At 39.0% G+C, this 19,513-nt stretch overlaps 1 protein-coding gene across 1 annotated transcript in view; it reads right to left on the bottom strand.

The window, feature by feature from the left end:
* Window positions 1-19,513, bottom strand: part of grin2aa (glutamate receptor, ionotropic, N-methyl D-aspartate 2A, a) — a 381,703-nt gene that overhangs the window by 353,366 nt on the left and 8,824 nt on the right. Inside the window, exon 2 of the mRNA XM_055152940.1 lies at window positions 6,391-6,864. Coding sequence (XP_055008915.1) covers window positions 6,391-6,861 — 471 coding nt within the window. The 5' untranslated portion in view covers window positions 6,862-6,864. The remainder of the gene's footprint in view (window positions 1-6,390; window positions 6,865-19,513) is intronic.

Genomic DNA, 19,513 nt, shown 5'->3' with positions numbered 1-19,513 from the left:
TAATCATAGCCCGCAAGCCAGCTCTTAAGGCGTGCATGGAGATTAGTCCGAAAATCTGCATAGAACAAGGCGGCGGCGTGGAAGCATCAGAGGGGGAAAAGTGTCTAAACCTGGACGTGGAGAGCGCGAGGGGGAGACGGCGGAACTTAAAGATGGGTTCAAGGAGTAGCGGTAGAGACATTAAAGCTAACGTAATCCTCATTTTAAGTGGAGAAGTGCAGTGTTTGCCAAAGAGGGAGGTTAAACTGTATGCCGCATTATCGCCGTTTAGAGAGTGAGTGTAAACATGACCTGAAGTCACATTGTGTTGTTCAGTTTGCACAAATAAACTGAGGACTAGACCAAGAATGTAAAGCAGGAAAAGTGGGGAACCGAGCCAGGATGCAGCTTACAGTACAAACTATTTAAAGTGATAGTATGTACCTTTGTGGAGGTGAAAAGTCAACTACATGAGTCCATATAGTGTCATACTTATGCACATTCCCCATGGAGATAGATAAGGAACAACATTTCCATGGAAACAAGCAGGAAGAGGTCCTCCTTCAGGACAAATAAGAATGCTTTATGGAGATACAAGCCCTCTCATAATAAGAATGCATGTTTTTAAAATTATTTTTAGTGCATTAAAGACATCAATAATGAAAAAAAACTCATAGTACACAACTTTTTTGACTAAAAATATGAGAAGACTCTTACGGCACCCATCTAAACTTGTATTATCATCAAGCAAATAAATGTGCAAGTCACTTATCATCTTAAAATGTAATGTACTGATAAAATAATTCATTACAAAAAAGTACAGCCTGCCATAGGGATTCAATTGCAGCATTTATCTTGTCTTCTTAGTAGAATATTTTAGGTCTATATCATCTATATCAAACAATACAGGTAACCTTGATGTTTTTGATGCTCACTTCCATCTCTGTCAGAACTCATGACGGCTTGTGACATGCGTCTTCACCGCTGTTTGAAACATGTCACAGTAAAGCATCATGTCTTCCATATATAGACTGATAATAGGTGAATTAGTTCATCAGAAATCAGCAGGTAACACTGGAGCATGTCGGGCTACAAGTGCATGCAATTAGTCTGATTAATACACCCACAAGTAATTCACCAACCCAAAGCTATCCTTCCTGTCAGTGAGCATCAAAAAGGGAGGTATTATATTATTGCAGAAGTGCCAGACTGTGTGGCCAAGTGTCCATTTATCTGAAGAGGACACTCGCGCACACAAACACACAAAATCATGAGTGCTGGGTTTTTGTTCTGTTGGGGGCCATTACATTCACACATATGCATTTCCTGGAGACTAATCCAACCTTAAACATAGTCACTACTTGCCTAAACATAACTTAAACACTAATCTTAACCAATTTAACCCTTATCTCATGGGGAGAGATGGGTTTTTTTTGGTCACTTTGGTCTCTCAACATGCAAGCGTTTAGGAAAGATATTTTAATATTTAATTTAATCAACCTGCAGTCTTTAAGTTATACGGGACACTGTAACTTCAAAGACCATTTTCTCAAAAGCGTATTTCTCCCCAAAGATCACCATTTAAAGTAGCACCTACATACACCAAACATTCCACTTTTGTATTTCACAAGATTTTGACAAAACATACAGAGTTTCAAACCTGATTTGTTAAAGTTTTAATTTAAAAAATGGGACAAAATTTAAGTTTATGAAATCTGGTTTACTCAAATACTAAATAACATATCCATAATCCATAATATAATATTTGTATATCTTTAGCATCTAATATGTCCAACAAGAAACAACACATTTTAACCTGGCTCTTTCCACGTTTTGTTGAATGTCCAAAAATAAGTTGATTTTGGCAGTTTTTTTAATAATTGAAATCCCTAAATTTAAGATTTGAGTCCGCGCAATGGGATAAATACTTCTCTACACACAATTATACCTGAGGTGCAACTAAACACTGAAAAACATCTGCAGTCTAAATGAGGGGTGCTGTTTTCACGTATCTATTTAACTAAGAAACCCTCCACACAAGCACAAGTGGAGAGACAATTTTCATTTTCATCTCTGGACAAGTTCACACTCTTGCGTATTTACCCACACTTTGCTAAAGATGCGCGCCCTATCTGCAACTGCTCGTGTTTTGCCAGTGTCCCATGGGCCCTGCAGGCAAAACAAGAGAAGCCAAATTGGAGGGTCTGATCACCGTGGAGTGGATCATCGTCCCCCGGCTCTCTTCAGATGCGACGTCGAGAGCTCTGTGACTGCCGTTTCAATGACTCTCTCCTCCAGCAGGTGCCAATCAGGACACTGGGTAATTCCCCCGGCTCGCTAGCCTCTCCTCTGGTCAAACGCAGGGATTATCAGACCTCCTCAGCCTGCCCCTCCCTCCCTCCGTCCCTCTCTTCTCTTCTTCTTCTTCTTCTTCTACTCTTTCCTGCAATCTTTCTTGACTCTTGAGCTGAATCGATAAATCATTACCGGAGCAACAGTTCTATATTAAGTGCAAACAAATAACGGTTCCATAGGTTCAACTTGACCATACGCAGGAAGAAATACATTTTGTACAATCTTCCAGAACATACTGTATAATAGATCTATCGATTAAATGCAAAGAAACGGTTATTGAGAAAAGCGTCAACTAATTTAGTAAGAGAAAAAGCACTTCTGGACTCTAAAACGTGTGCCAAGAAAACTGGTTTTATGATTTAAGCAAAGAATTACTTAACGAAATGACACAAGGAACATTTTTTCAGGTCAAATTTAGTAAAAATGTCAAATTCACAGGCCTTTCGAAACCTAACAACTAATCGATTAAGTGAAAGAATCAACACTAGACTAATCCATTATCCAAATAACCAAAGCTGCAGTCCGACATCACTAGAGGAATGATCCCAGTTAGAAACATTTCATATTTTGCGAGACAATTGGTTTAAAATAAGATGTTTCTTTGCACTAGAGGAGAAAGTAGGCTATGTGTAAGTCTACTGGAAGTATTATTTTGACAATGGCAAGAAATAAACCACACCTCTCACAGCTGACCTCATTTCCTTAGCTTACATAAAAGGGCTTAGTAAAGACACACGGATACGATATGCAGCTTCTTAAGGACGCTTACAGTGCATATGACAGGTCTGACTACTCACTTTACTAAAACATGGTAAAACACAATTATATTTAAGAGTTTACTTTAAAAAAATCTCTTAAATTCTGTGAGGTATATAGTTTTATTTCCTAGTTGGACATGCCCAGCACATGAGACATAACAGAGGTATTTCCATAACTGTTTCCTAGCAACCATAGGCTTAACAATGGACATGTTTTTAATAAAATACACAATAGTGACGATTAGACCGAGACAAAATAAATGACAACACCTTTATTTTGTTGAAGGTGCACTGTGCAACTTTCTTGGTGGAGGGTCCAGAATGTTCCACAGTATGATATTAAACCTTTCAAGCTTTAAGGAGATCAAACCAGACCAAGTTACAAGTCAGATCTGTGGAGAGGCAACCCTCCTCACTGTAAGAATGTCTGTTTTTAGGTATATTTTTGAACTATAAAACTATGTAATTGAATAAATGTAAAGTAGAGCTGTTTAATGTCATACTGTGGAACATTTGAAGGCTGACAGATCTCCAAACAAAAAAGTTACACAGTGCACCTTTAAATGTTTAATATGCCAGTAAGAATTGGTGTTACTTTTGTGTCAATTGTTTCTGTAATTTGGATGGAATTATCAGTAGAACTCACCTCTAATTCTTGTATTTTGGTACTTTTCTTCTTTTTTTTCCCACAAACTTGCCACATAACTGATGTAAAACTATGATAAATATTGAACACATGCACTACAAACTAAACAATAATCAATAATAATTAGAAAACCTAGCTATTTACTTTACTACTTACTACTTATTTTGAATTTATTATAAGTAGGGATGTAACAATAACCAAAATATTGTGATATCATACATCAAAAATCTCACAATAATATCGTGGGCTGTCACAATATACCGAATTACAAGTTCCTTTGCTTAAATACATGGTTTTATAGGAGCAAAAGCTTATGAACATTGGAAACTACATATCCCATGATTCATTTCAGTGCAGACAACCTGAAGAGATATGTTTTTTACTTGAATTCTTGGGATTATGATGGAAATAATTCACACCAAAATATTGTCAAGGTATTTTAAAAGCAAAAAAGTGTCCTATCTGCAGTTATATCAGCCTCTCCAAAATATCGCAATAAATAAATCGTGACAATATCGTACCGAGGGATTTGGATATTGTTACATCCCTAATTATTCCTATTTATATTTTTGCGATTTGTTATTATATTTTATGAGCTACTGTGTCCAAATAATTTCCCTTGTGGATCAATAAAGTTTGTCTAAGTCTAACCTGGCATATGCACTTTAAAAGCTTGCCATATCACAACATAAGCATAACAGGGGAGCCATTGTGTCAGAAATTCACATTGCCGTTTATATGCTTGTGTTCACAGCCCAAAAAGTTGATTGGCAGGCGGCCGGTATTGCCCGTTCGAAGGTGAGAACCAATGAGGGACTCCATAGCGGCTGGTGTGAGGGAATCCTGCACAAAGTGTTCCAGCGAGCCACCTACGTCTCCTGCTTTCTCGCACCTCTCCCTTGAGGCTATCTCTTGTATGCAAATGATTATTCCATCTCCTAACACCTCCCCTGCAGCCTCGCCGACAAGCCATAGCACTGATGTGTCCGAGATACAGCCAAATGTCCGAGCTTCCTTTCAATCTGCTACGGTGATAACGGTGGATTTTTGAATGTGCAAAACGGAGCGTGCCAGCCAAAAGCGTTTCGGGGCTGACAGGTTAGTGTGTGCTTTGTGTTCGTTTTCACAGGTTTGCGGTTCAGCACAGATGGTACACCAGAATTTCGGGCCGCGCTCCGAAAAACCAACAAATTACACTCTGTACATCCATGCAACACTCGCTCTGGTACGAGGCCAAGGCAGCTCAATGCCAAAACACACGCCAGTCAACTGTTTGTTCATTGATACTTTGCGGCTGATTGGGGGGGTGAAGCAAACTGGAGGCACTGATCTGTCTGAAGCTCTGTTATTCAAGATAGATTTTAGACGCTTGTTTTAACACAATCTGATCACAGAGACAAAGAAATTACTTTGGCTACGTTCAGACTGCAGCCTGAAGTGACCCAAATCCAATTTTTTCGCCCCTATGCGACCTGTATCTGATTTTTTAATGACGGTCTGAACGATACAGATCCGATTTTTTCAAATGCGACCCAGGCCACTTGGATATGTGCTCCTAAAACCGATACATATCCGATCTTTTGACATGCGACTTCAGTTTGAACGGCCAGGTTGCATTCATCCCACCTACATGTCACAAATGTACAGAAATGTTCTTCTCGTCATACGAAAATTGTGTATGAACTCCGTGTCAGTGAAGCAGCGAGGCACATCGCAATCCCACCAGTCTTGGCTACGACTCCGCACCCACTCGTTCCTTTCTACGTTGCTGCCACTGCCACTACCCCACAAAATGCCATGGCCAAAAATCTCATCCTTCTCCTTCTAAATCTTCTCCTTAAAACAAATAAGCTGTACATGTTCTGGTTCTGGTACAACAACTTTAAAATCACCAGGTGCTCAATGCTCGCATCCATGTTTACGCAACTTCCGTAAACGCGGGACACTTTGGGGGCGTTTAAAATTCACACTGGAGATCACATACAAGTCGCATTTAATTGGAAATGTGAACGATCTCGCAAAAAAATCCAATTGCACAAAAAATCCGAATTGAGCCTTAAGCCCTGCAGTCTGAACGTAGCTTTAATTGGAAGTATGTCAGGTGAGCTGATTAAACAAGTTCCAGGCAACAATAATTAGAGAAACTGTAGAACCTGTGCTGAAAAAAAAAAGGTATTGTCCTAAATATTTCCAATGGAGTGTTTTAACTCAAAGAAATTAAATGTGAAAATTTTCCTCAGATAAGTCATACTTGAGCACAGGCACAAGCAAATAACCCACTCATTTCTATAAAAATGAACAACCTCTGCAGAATTTCCTGGACGTAACTCTCACTACAACCATGTGACTTTACAGCCATCATTGTATTCCACTGATGAATGAAAGAGAAAATAAATCTACACATCGTGCCCCCTTTGTTGCTCTTTCCTATTTACAGTCAAACGTTTTTTTTGTTTGTTTGTTTTTTCAGTTAGTTATTCTCAACTATTTCTCAACCCAAACACCAAAACAGTTTGCTAATGTGTGCATTGTGTTTCCATGGTAACAGCTGAAAATTGTGCCACAGACATATGCCGAACCCCTCCAAAGCCACCGCAAAGTATCAATCTCTTCACGCAACAGTCTTATTTATTAATTTTTTTATGGACTTACCTTTTCTGCCATGATCATCGAGGACCCACCGTGGATGCCCAGGATGGGGATGAGCGTTTGCGAGGAAATAAAATCCAAAATCTGCGCCACCGCCTCCTGATCCGTGCCGTCGCCGAAGACCACGCCGTGTATCTTAGTCCCGGACATGAGGTCGCACATGTGGGTGATGATGCTCTTCGGGTCGGTCTCGTTCACCAGCAGAGTCACCACGTTGACGTCGATGGGGTCCTCTTTGCTCCACAACGCTCGGATATCCCGGTCGGAGATGTAGCGCGTGCGGCCGAGGATCACGGCAATGTTCAGGACGGGGACTTTTTCGGAACCCGTGCGTTTCTGGGCGGCCGCTGGGTGGGCCATGACGAGTAGTACCACCAGGATGGCCCAGCATAGTAGTAGGATCCTGCAGTACCCTCTTCTGCTCCTCCTCTTGCTTCGCTTGGTGCTGTGGGACATCGCGCCGAACCTCTTCATCCCCTGCGGAGACGAGAACAGAGATGGGTTGAAAGACGGAGCGATATCGGATGAAAAAGGGGTGAGATCGGGGGGGTGAGGAGTGGAGTTTGAAGTGTGGACAAGATGGTGGGAAGGGAGAAGAGACGGGAGAAATAAATAGTTAATGTAAGGCTCTTTCGGTACAGGCGTTCAAAGCAAAAGCACACGTTGGCTCCTTGTCTCTGCGGAGTTATTAAGCACATAAACCTGGTGCGGTGGGAGATGGCCTTGAGAGGAAGCAGCAGAGGTGCGGCAGAGAAAGAAGAGATGACTAACTAGTCTGCTGAGCGGTCACGATTCAGGAGATTTTCATTTGGATAAACAGGAAAGAGGAAAGTGAACCAACTGTTTTGTGTAATTGGGAAAGGCTGGTAAAAGTCAGGCACAAATCCGGAGGGAATGTGTCATAACATGTTCTAATTGGGTTAGTTCTTGCTTCGTAGGGGGTAAGGAAGTCAAACAAAAGGAAATACATACACACTATTCATAATTATAACCTGTCTGGCCTTCATATAACATTTTAAGGAAAACGATTAAGATTTTTAAAGCACAATTTGAACTAAGAACTTATTTTGGGTAAAAAATAATATTACTCTTTAAAGCTTAGTCTATGTAATTTTTATGGTCACCACCTTTTGTCTTCATGGAGATGTTTTTGGTTTGTCTGTCACAGTAAATACTATATGGACTTCATTCAATACAAGACAGATGGAACAATTTTTATCGTTGGTACATTTACCTTGCACTAGTGGGAAAAATGTGGGATATTTTTCTTCAAACTAACTATATAAGTGTTATTTATGTATTGCAATTTGGTTTTTTAACAATATTGTACATTTAGAATCGTTTTGGGGGAGATAATTGGCCCAATCCAGTAATGAAGTAACTGGTCAGGGCTATTGTTCTTCGAGGGTTTCTTACATATTATTATTCTTTTTTCCCCACATATAATCGCATTTTTGGCCCCCTGAACATCGATGAAAATTCCCGCAACTGGGTATTCGGGTATGTACCATATTTTCCAGGCTATTGGGCGCGCTCATAAGCCGCCAACCCCATCAAAAAATGACTGCATGCCCCGCAATCCAGAGCGCCCTATACATGAATCCACTCTGGTGTCCCAGCACGACTTCAGTAAACTACAAAGCCGCACCACCAGCAGCGCACGCAAACACACACGGAGCAGACAGCGACCGCACAGCCAAAAACACCCACAGACACACTCATCACTCCACGCCGACGAGGAACGGAACGGAGGAACGAACCGAAAAAGCGAGTGCAATGTGCCACTTCTAGACACGACTGAACAACTGAGTCACTGCGAACACGCCGACAATCCGTTGGTCCCAGACAGCACCCTCCCTACACGCCACAACTGAACAAAGCCCAGAGTCACCGTGAACGCGACAAACAAAGTCCCACTGACCCATCGAACTGTTGTGTTTTATTTAAAGTCCGGTGGGATTTATTTGTGAAAGAAGTTCGAAAATAGACCATTTAATGCCTTATAATCCAGAGCGCCGGAAAATACGGTACTGCATGACCCTGATTCCACTGATATGTCAAACACAACACCTATAGGAATGCACAGAATTTACTACGGGGATTCGTGAAACTTTTCAGAACATTCACTGACATGCTCCTGATCTTAAAAGTCAGTGAGACCTAAGCCCTAGTTTTTACAGTTTTGCATCTAGAATCATTCACTGTTTAGAATTTTAATGTCACACTACCTAACTTTTCTGGTGGAGGGTGTGTTTTTATGCACAGTCTTCGTCTGACAGTGCTCTATAATGACCATAATAGTCACGTGACCTATGGCCAAGATTCTATCGTTTGTCTCTAGGATCAGTCACATTATGCAATATTAAAGGTACACTATATAATTTTTCTGGTGGACGAGCTGTCGGTCTGGGCGGGTGGCGGGAAGAGGGTGGTGTGCCAGGGCGGTCGCGAGGGCCATCATCGCCACAAGCGGCTTTAATTCTGCTATTTTACTTCAATATTATCATTTATCGTTTATATTTACTTCACAGATATATTGTACTTCTATCTCCATGGGAAATTAAAGCATGTTTTCTAGGAATATCTGAGCAATAAAATTAAATAAAACTGCATTTAAATCAAACTAAGACAAAGATATAACATCTCCACTGAGCCAAGCAGGTAGCAGACCCTCCATCAGAAAAGTTACTTAGTACACCTTTAAGTTGTTGACAAAAAAATAATAATAATAATCTTTCACCTTATTTCAAAATGAAAAGCTTTTGAAATGTGTTGCCAAGTCGTGTCAATTAAAAATCTTCTGTTCAGGCGCTGTTCTAAAAAAAACAACATTTTCTGAAATTAATTCCCCTTTTGTTACATTTCAGGCAGATTAATTGGTTTGAAAAGAACTGCTTATTACATTCAAAAGACTTCAGGGAATTGTTTGAGGAAATATTTCAATGTCTTCAGCTCGGTGGCACAGCAGTTCACACTGATAGCAACAAGTTCTTGGGTTTGATTCAAGGAAACAGGTAAACGTCCTTTTTATTGACCTTCTACTAATGACATAAACAAATAGATTCTGAATTGCTCTGAGACTTTGCTAGTTAAATGAATTCTCAAACAATAATTGAAAACTGAATGAAAGTACTATTGCTTCAGTCGTCTTAGAGCGGCTTTCTCACACACCCAGAGCTACAGAGCGCGAGCACGGAGCAGATCATTGGGTGTCCTGGAGGTAAGTTAGATGGGAGTTACATAAAGACTACAAAGAAACACCGGGCTAATAATAGCTTGGGATGCCAGATAGTGTTCTCTTGTGTTTTAAAAGTGTCACTATAGACTTGACAGAGTAAATGAGCATTGGCGATGAATGCAGATAAACAATAGCTGTGAAGAAATGTGAAGAAATGTGGAGAATTATCTTATTGCATTCATTCTGAGACACAATGAGGTTGTTATGAGAGTTAAAGGTGAAATATGAAATGTTTTGGGGCTGCTGTTTGCCATCTGCTTGTTTTTCTGACTGTAATGTTGTTGCTTTGTCTGAAATGTTCCACAGTACGGCATTAAACTTATCAAGCAGACAAGCAGCTCAGAGTAAGAATGCATGTCTTTCAAGGAATGGTTTTTTTTTCCTGTAATTGAATAAATGTAATATGAATGCAGAACATTCCAGGCTATGCAATAACATCTCCACGGAGACGAGCAGATGGCTCACAGAAAAGTTACAGTGGGCCTTTAACCTCTTCAAAGTCATGAAAGACTCACACATTACACAGTTTGATCCAGGCTTATCCAACATTTTGAGGTAAGAAACTAGTGTCACAATAGAGCTGCTCGATTATGGAAAAAAAATCATTATCACGATGATTTTGGTCAGTACTGAAATCATGATTATTTTTTTAATTAAACAACACATTTTTTCAGCATTTCTCTTTCTCGAAAAAACACTTATTGATAATTTACGCAAAAATTTCAAATTGAAAATAAATACAGGCTACAAGTATGTACTTTAGAGCAGTTAAAACATAAAATGAATAAAATATACTTTGAAAATTAAATAAAGGCACAGAAAAACAAATGTATCCAAAATAAACTATATATCCAGCTGGTCTACAGTCTCTATATTTAAAAAATGAAATAAGTATATTTATTTATATAAAAAATATCCCAAAATAAACATTAAGCTTTAAATCATTTCAACTGGATCATATGAGTTTGGAGATCGTTTGACACACAAATCAAAATCGTGATCAAAATTCGATTAATCGCTCAGCCTTATGTCACAATGACACTAAGGAATAGACACAATACTAAATGTCAATTCCAATACCACAATAATAAAAAACACTACTTATTTAGACAATAGAATGTGATTTTCATTAATAAATCATAGTACTTTCTTCTTATTATTATTCTTATTATTGTATATTATGTTCTTATACTTGTTCTGATAAAGCTCAAGTTCATTCTAAAGCTATTCAAGGTTAATTTCTGTTCTGTGAATGTGACTTTTTTAGTCTCATTACCTGCTCAAGCGAGTATCTAGTTTTGATACTAGTTTTAGCATCTATTAGTATCTGATTTTTGATTCTTTTGACAACCCTAGATGAAACCAAACAACTAATCACATGCATTTCCGAACATGTTTGGAGGTGTAGCACGAGACAACTACAAATCAAGCCCCCGTGCAGACAGAATATTGCATTATCCTGTATTACTAAACTAATTGCAGCCACGCATGATTCGCTAATTGGGACTATTTAGATTACCACGACGGCTTCTTTTCCTTGAGCTGTAATTGTAAGACTGATAGGGCTTCTCTAGAGGAGCGTGAAATGCCTGTGACTTGGTCTTGGCTGAGGCGCGCTCGGTGTAGGTGTGCGCCGTTCAGCATGAGCGGAGTCACAAGCGCATGAAGCATATGGTCACATCATGTACCCACGTGGACTTAACCATTTATTCCCCCTATGCTCTCCCCTACATACGTACATACAAACACACACGTACACACACGTACACAAACACCATGTTTTTTGCGCCAATACTGTGTCTGTTTTTGTTGCATGACTGACTCCCAGATGCTCCCGTCTATACTGCTTGTAGATGCCGGGTCAGAGCATCGTAAAATACTTATCTCATGTCTGCCATTTAACTCAAGGAGCTCAGTAAGTCAGCTTCAGTGGTGATGAGTTTGGTTTACCGGTTTATCTAGTGATCTGTGAAAAAAATGGAAAAACATCTAATAGGAGATTTTTCTTTCAAGCGTTGCAATAACATTTACAATTCATGTTTTAAACAGGATTCTGTCTGAAGTCACCATTTTAAAACATGTTGAGGAGCTTTAAAGATTCAGTATGTCACTTTTCCCCACCTTGTTTCCATGGAGATGCTGTTAGGTTGCCTTGAATCTTCCACAATATGGCATTAAAATTCTCCATCTTGCATTTATTTAATTGCTGGTATTTGTTTTGCTTTAAAAACGTTATTTTTCTTGAGTGGGCGTACTACTCCACAGATCTGACTTGTAATGTGGCCTGGTGGCATCACTTTCTGTCTCCAAGTTGAATGCCATACTGTGGAACATTCCAGGTAAAGGAGGAGAAAATTCAGTTTGTCGACTGGACAAAAGTTAGTTTGGTTGAAGACATTTCGCAGCTGTTTCTTCAGTTCTGGTCAGAATGCTGGTGGAAACTTCCTTATATCTGCAGGGAGAACTGAACCAGAACTGAAGAAGCAGCTTGGATGAGCTGCGAAACGTCTTCAACCAAACTAACTTTCGTCCAGTCGACAAACTGAATTTTCTCCTCATGGATTCTACCTGGACGACTGAGGGATTCTTCACACATTCCAGGTAAAGCAATAACATCTTCATGGAGGCAAACAGGCGGCTGCTTGAATGGATATTTTGTTGTATTCAGTGGACACAAAGTTACTCAAGTAATTCATTCTTTGCGCTTTGTTAATTGTGACCTTGTGCTACACGCTGCAGCCTATGTACCACCTTTATGAGCTCTTCATTTCTGTATGAAGTAGATGTGATTTCCACTTCTGACTCTGACTGCCATGTGTCCTTGTTAAGGGCCCATTACATCTGCAACGTTGAGCCAGTGAAGGGCCATGAGCCAAGGAGGCGTTTGAAGTTGGTAAACTCCTCTGAGGACAAGTGTCTTCTGGATCAAACTGCACTCAAATAAACAAGACGACATTTACGCCTGGAGCACAGATCAATGCAACACCAGCACATGGCTCCAAAATAGAAAGTCTGGTTTGGGGAAAATATGGCAGGGAGGGTAATCATAAAAACGTATAATTTTTGTATATATATTATTAGTCTGTCTACATCTCAGTTTAAGTTCAAAACACTTTATTCCACCTTGTGATGTCATGTAGTGGTAGTTTTCATGTTAACAGCTACCCTTTTACATTCAGCTCAGTATAGATCAGCAGGCTAAATGATTCCAGTGAAGGTGAATGGAGTTTAAAAACACAGTGGAGCACCTCCCGGATTACCATGTGACATCGCGAGGTGAAAAAGTGTTTGTTCTGTTCAATTTGTGTGTTAAACGTGTGAAAACTCTAGGTAAGTTTGTGATGAGGAAACATTACATAGATCAGAAAATAACATATTTTATGACCTTTAAGCAAAAATACTGTTTTTTTACTCCATTATTACTATTATTTGAAAGATTACACTGCCTTTTTAATTATCATTATTTCATTTACATTTTACGGGTTTTCATTCCACACTCTTCTCTCCAATTTATGTCTCTCTTTTTTAATTTTAATCTTCATGATTATTTATGTTTTGACTTGTTTTATTATGATTTTAATGTATTTCTTATGTTGTAAAGCACTTTGAATTACTTTGTGTACGAATTGTGCTATACAAATTAGAGCCCGACCGATATGGATTTTGCTGTGGCCGATATGAAACCAATATAATGGAAGTTGGAGCTGCCGATAGCCGATATAATCGCCGATATATTTAGTGATGTAAAAATTCACTGTAAATGTTGAATTGTTTAAAAAAACTTAGGTTTGGCTCTGGTGGATTTTAATTTGGGTTTATTTAGGCAACATTTACTGTTATTCTGCCTCTTTACACCATATTTACAGACAGTAGGTTGGCTTAATGGCATTTTTGCATCACATTCTAGACACTAATGATGGGTATTCCAGTTCTTTTTAGAGAACCGGCTCTTTTGGCTCGGCTCACTAAAAGCTGCTGGTTCTTTTGGCTCCCAAGTGGCTCTTCAGATTGTTTTGTTGCAAGCAGGACTAAAGCACGTCTAAAGCAGGACTGAATCAGGACTGAACCAGGTCTAAACCAGGACTGAAAAAGGACTAAACCAGGACTTATTTATTTTATGCTAAACTACAGTCAAATATGCTCGTTTTTTTATTTTTATTTTTTTTTAATCCTACGTACACGCAAATTTCTCAGAGTTTTGTTTTGAGCCGCTGCCGCTGTCAAACCACGAGTCTGCACGCGGCGTGAAGAGAAAAAAAGTGAGAGAAAGAGAAAACACGGCTCCCAATAAGGATCAGGCTCCCGTCGTTCCCTTCAAAGAGCCGGTTCTAAGAGTCATTTCGTTCGCGACGGACCCATAACTAGTAAAGAAAGTAGCGCTATTAGCCTTTAGCCGTAAATACGTGCGCGCCGCAGTAATTAATTATATGCGCAAATGTCATAATTCACACGTCTGTTCACAGCTCATTTACATATCAGTGCAGGTCCAGTAGCAAATATACGGCCAATATAGTCACTTTAGAACAGACCAATAGAAAACAGTCTGTTTATGTGCGGGAGCTACAGCAGCTAACCCATAACAAATGACAAAAACTAGCTTCAGAGTCGACAAATTTCCAACACTCACCGCTCATACAGGCTCCTCCTCACATCACAAATCTGCACTAATAAATGTCCTTTTAATCCAGACTCAAACCGATTGTCCGTAAAAAGAATATAATCTCAGTGTTTGGATCTGTGTCTGCAGGTGTAAACAAACACACGTGAGTGATGCGACTCTGTGGTGTGTTCAGGGACAGTACGGACACACACAGACAAATGACTCCGTAGATAAATACTGATGTGGAGCCACATATTAGGACATTTATCTGTCTGTAAATTGGATTAAATGAACAGAATGTAGAGAGTCTAAGCTTTATAACGAGGTATAACATGCCCACGTGAAATATCGGCCCCTATCAGCAAGCATATCGGCCGATAGCCGATATGCCTAAAGTTGCCCATATCAGCCGATAATATCGGCCAACCGATATATCGGTCGGGCTCTAATACAAATAAACTTGCCTTGCCTTGCCTACATTAATACTATTGTAATCTCCAAACAACAACTGTTAATAGATCTCATTCCTCCACTTTTAACCAAATTACCCGTTCTTTTTAGTTATACTTTTGAACTTTTGATCTTTTTTTTTTTTTTTACATCCAAATACAGAACAGATGGGAAGTCAGAAGGCCTTACCAAAAAAAAGAAGTGAATGGTGTGTTTCTGTGGGCTAAAATTTGTCATACCTAGTTATGCTGTTATGAAATGGGAAACTCCGGTGGAAGGCTCTATTGCTCCGTAGCTGAATAATACATGTGGGCTCACTGTGTCATCCTGTGATTTTGAAAACAAGCACGAGAACACCCCCTCCTCTCCCCCTCCCTTTCCTCCCTCCCCTCCCTCTGTCCATCTGAGCAGAAACAGGCCTACTCGTGAATCATCCCTACTGCCTGGACGGATGCTTAAAAAGACTGTGCTTCGTCCTTAAAAAGTTGTGGTCGTGAATTGCAAAAGTTACTTCCCTCGTAGGAGTTTGAGGAGAAAAAGTGGAATTTTCTGAGATTAGGTGATGTTTTAATACGAGGGTTCTGTTCAAAGTTGACATAAAACACGTCGAGAAGCATTAACATTTGAAAGAAGACTGAAATATGAACTGCTAAACTAATATGAGAATTCCATGTATTTGAGGAAAGCTTTCTTACAAAATCGGACCAAATATTTATTACTTAAAAAGTGTACTATGCAGTTTCAGGTGGAGGATCTAGAGATGTTATAGCTCTGCTTGGAATGTTCCACTGTATTGTATTAAAATCTTTTATCTCTTCAATTACAGATGTTTTTATTGCTACAAAATACATATAAAACCAGCATTTTTACTGTAAATAGGCTTACCACGCCACAGATTTAACCAAAATAGATACATATAACTAGCCTGATTCATCAGCCGGTTTCACTTCGTGGAAACCGTCAGACCTCGCAGCATTAGGATTCGTTCGTTCGACGGTAGGTGGGTACTTTTTTTTATTTAACCAATTGCTGCTGTTTGTTCGTGATGGATGTAATGTGCTAAATCCTGTAGGAAGAAGGGCAATAATCTCTTTCCCCTTGATAAAATTCACCAAACATTCTCTTTGTTCCGGCATTAAATCCTCAATCTCAGGAATCGTTGCCAACACAGAATGTATGTCTTCGTTTACATCCATCTCAACCGCTTTGTTTAATGTTGTGCTGCACCACAAAAGGGACTCAGACAGGCGCTTGAGTTTGACGTCATGGCTTCACAGCTCTTCACTGATTGGGCAGTGCACGATTGACAACTTCCAGGGTTCTTGCAAACCGATTCCTGACCTGGTCGCTGAAGAGAAATGAAACTGAGCAGAGGCACAAGGTGGTACAGCCCAGGTACCATATAACACCATAAAGTTGGACACAGAAAACAAGCAAGTATCAGACTCTACGTCAGAAAAGTTTCGTGGTCCATCTTTAAATAATTGCAGATTGTGACCATTCAAATCACCGTTTTGATTGTGACACATCGTGCAGTCCTAATTAAAAGTTAAAACACCTCAAAGCAAAGTTCTCCCACAGGAAAATCAAACCTTTCCTCTCTATACAATAATTACCGGAGCAATCCCCTGAAACCATTGTGATCTCAACTATTATACTTCATCACTATTAATTGCTGCATATGTTCACAGGTCACACGGAGACAAAGTGCTTTTGCCTCAGCACTTAACAGAGGTTACCGCAGAGATACACCAAGGGCTAGGAAATCAAATGAGACAAGCGGAGTTGGACATTTGAGCAGCATCAAGTGGGACTGCACAATTTGAGGAAAAAAATTCAGGTTCATAGAGACTTGCGATGTTGTTAAAAAGTAGGATTCGATTCAAAGTGCACACTGAAAACAACTCCAGGCGCATTAACATTTGAAAGAAGACTGAAACACGAACAGTTAAATGGCCCATATTATGCTATTTTCTGATTTATGTTATGTTGTTTCTTCATCGAAAAACAGACCTGGAGTTGTGTTTTGTTTCATTCACACATGTTTAAACACACTAACTCTGCATATTTAAGCTAAGTTCTTCTCTCAAACGGAAAAAAACTGTTCCACCTTGCGATGTCATGTTTTAATACAAGAAGCTCCACTGTGTTTTTAAACTTCATACACTTTCATCAGAATAATATCAGCTCTGGAATTGCCAATCTCTATTGAACAACTACCTTTTACCGTTTATTAATTTGAAAACTACGGACTCATGACACACACCAACACAAGGTGGAATAGAGAATATTTTGGGTTTTGGAGATGTAAACAGACTAATAATAAGAGAGTACGCAAACATGTGTAAATGAACTCAAGGTATGTTTTTGATTAGGTAACCTACCAGTCAAAAGTTTTAAAACACACACATTTTTCCAGTTATTTATTGCAATTCAAGTCGTGCAAGTCCAATGAGGAGCTTGAAATGGTACAAAGGTAAGAACTGAACAGCCAGAGGTTAAAAAAAAAGATAAATGATAACAAAACACAAGTCCAAGCTCTGCCAAAACTACCTCAGGAAAAAAAAAACAAGATGGTAAAGCTTGAAAACAGAGTGTCCAGCTCAGTCTCCAGACTTAAACCTCATTGAGCTGATTTGGGAAGAACTGGACAGAAGAACGAAAGCGAAGAAACCTACAAGTGCCACACATTTATGGAAACTTCTGCAACAGACTTGGGAAGAACTTTCTGAAGAATATTAGATTTCCATTGTAAAAAGAACGAGCCACGAGTGTGTTCAGCTGTTATATCTGCCAAAGCTGGACACGTTCATGAATCAAAAGTTTAGAATACGTTTTGGTCAACAGTAAACACAAAATGGAAAAAATGTGGTGTTCTAAAACTTTTGACCAGCAGTGTAACTTTCTATGATGCTTAAAATCTTACAAGACTCCATTTTGCGTAATATAGGCCCTTTAAACTAATTCAAGAATCCCATGTAACTCAGAAAATGTTTGTTGGGATCAAAACTACAAGTACAAGAAGATTTCCTATCGTAGTCTTTGAACTGTGCCAACTCATTTTACGATTTCGATTTCATTGTGCCATTTTGTGCAGCCGTAGGATTTTTGGCTACCACATGCAAATTCTACAGTTAACATGAAAATCCAAGACGTGATTAAACGAGACACGACTCCAACATTGTTAATTAGAATAGAAAGAATAATTCTACAATTTGGATTCTAGTACGACTTCAACCGGGACTTCCAAGCAAATGACTGAGGGTGCCGTGAATGCAATTGTGAACAGACAAACTAATTGGACTCCAGCTGGTAAAGGAGTCAGCAATGAATTGAACAGTGGGAATTATGGATCGGTGGGTGGGTTAGAGACAGCGGTTAGTGGTGATGGTGAAGTGGAAGACGGAAAGACTGAGGAGGCTGATTGTTCTACTGCTGTGGTGGAGATGGGTCATACGAAATGGCTGGGAGAAGAAAAGGTGCACAATATAACTTTTTAATTCGAGGTCTGTCACCTGCTTGTTTTTATGGACTTGTCATTGCTCTGCCTGGAATGTTCCACAGTATGACATTAAACAGCTCTACCTTACATTTATTCAATAACAGGTGGTTTTATAGCTCAAAAATATCAAGAAAAAACAACATTCTGACTGTGAGCGGGGTCGCCTCTCCACAGATCTGACCTCTAATTTGGCCTGCTTTGGTCTCCATGGAGATAGAAAGGTTTAATGCCATACTGTGAACAGCAGTGTGCATTGTCTGACGATACGATACATATCATAATATCCATGTCACGATTTAAAATATCACGATATATCCAGATACTAAAACAATGGATGATATACTGTAATTTCTCAATAATTACTTCTAATAATACAGTCAACTACACCTTCACGAGAACAAAATTGTATGAAACATAATTTATTACCTTTTTTAAATCATGAGAACAGTGAATGTAACTAATTAATTCTAGAGAATTTTATTTTATTTTTTTATCTATTCAGATGCATTTTGAATCGATTCAAGAATTGTGCAATGAAGTATCACTATATATCACTGAATTGATTTTTTCTTACACCCTTAACTGTGAAACATTCCGGACAAAGCAATAACAGCACCACTTAGAAAAGAATTTGATGGACCCTGCACCAGAAAGTTACACAATGCACCTTTAAAGGGCCTAAACCAGATTTGAGACCAGAATTTGAGAAAAATTTCTTCATTTCATTATAAATTGTTGCACTGACAGAGTATCAGGAAGTGCACACATGCTAGTTGTTATTACCATCAACATGGTGCAAACTTTGCTCTGGCCTCTGAACGTTGTGAGAAACAATAAGAGCAATCGCATTATCAACTTATAATGAACCAACCAATGCATTATTTATAAACCTTCAAACTCTGAACATGATTTTCAAAGTGTAAAGGTCGACTAAACTGTAAAATTTCAAAGTAAACAACAATCTCTTGTCAAAATCGTTACAGAATATGTTCAAAATCCGAAATAGCCAATGAGTTCAGAGGTACAGCCATTGTTTATCAAAAAGAAAATCAGAACAAATATTATGAAAACTAAAAAACCTAAAACTGTGAACCACTCTCTTCCATTTTATAAAGAAGTTTAAATATTTAACTCTGTGCAGATACATGAATTATGACACTTAGTTTGTGCTATAAAACTTTGTGGTACTGTTACTGATTTGTTTGTTTCCTTTTGCTGTATTTATGAATATGAACTAGTGTCAAAATGACGCTCTGACAAAGGAATAAAGGGTAAAGGCAGAATAAGCTCAAGTTTCAGCCTACACCTTTTCAGTCAGCGTATGTCAAATATGACA

Source organism: Boleophthalmus pectinirostris, unplaced genomic scaffold (assembly GCF_026225935.1).
Source record: "Boleophthalmus pectinirostris isolate CB_2022bp ecotype Guang Dong unplaced genomic scaffold, ASM2622593v1 HiC_scaffold_17, whole genome shotgun sequence".
NCBI classification, from domain to species: domain Eukaryota; kingdom Metazoa; phylum Chordata; class Actinopteri; order Gobiiformes; family Gobiidae; genus Boleophthalmus; species Boleophthalmus pectinirostris.
This window is presented reverse-complemented; position numbering and strand designations above follow the sequence as displayed.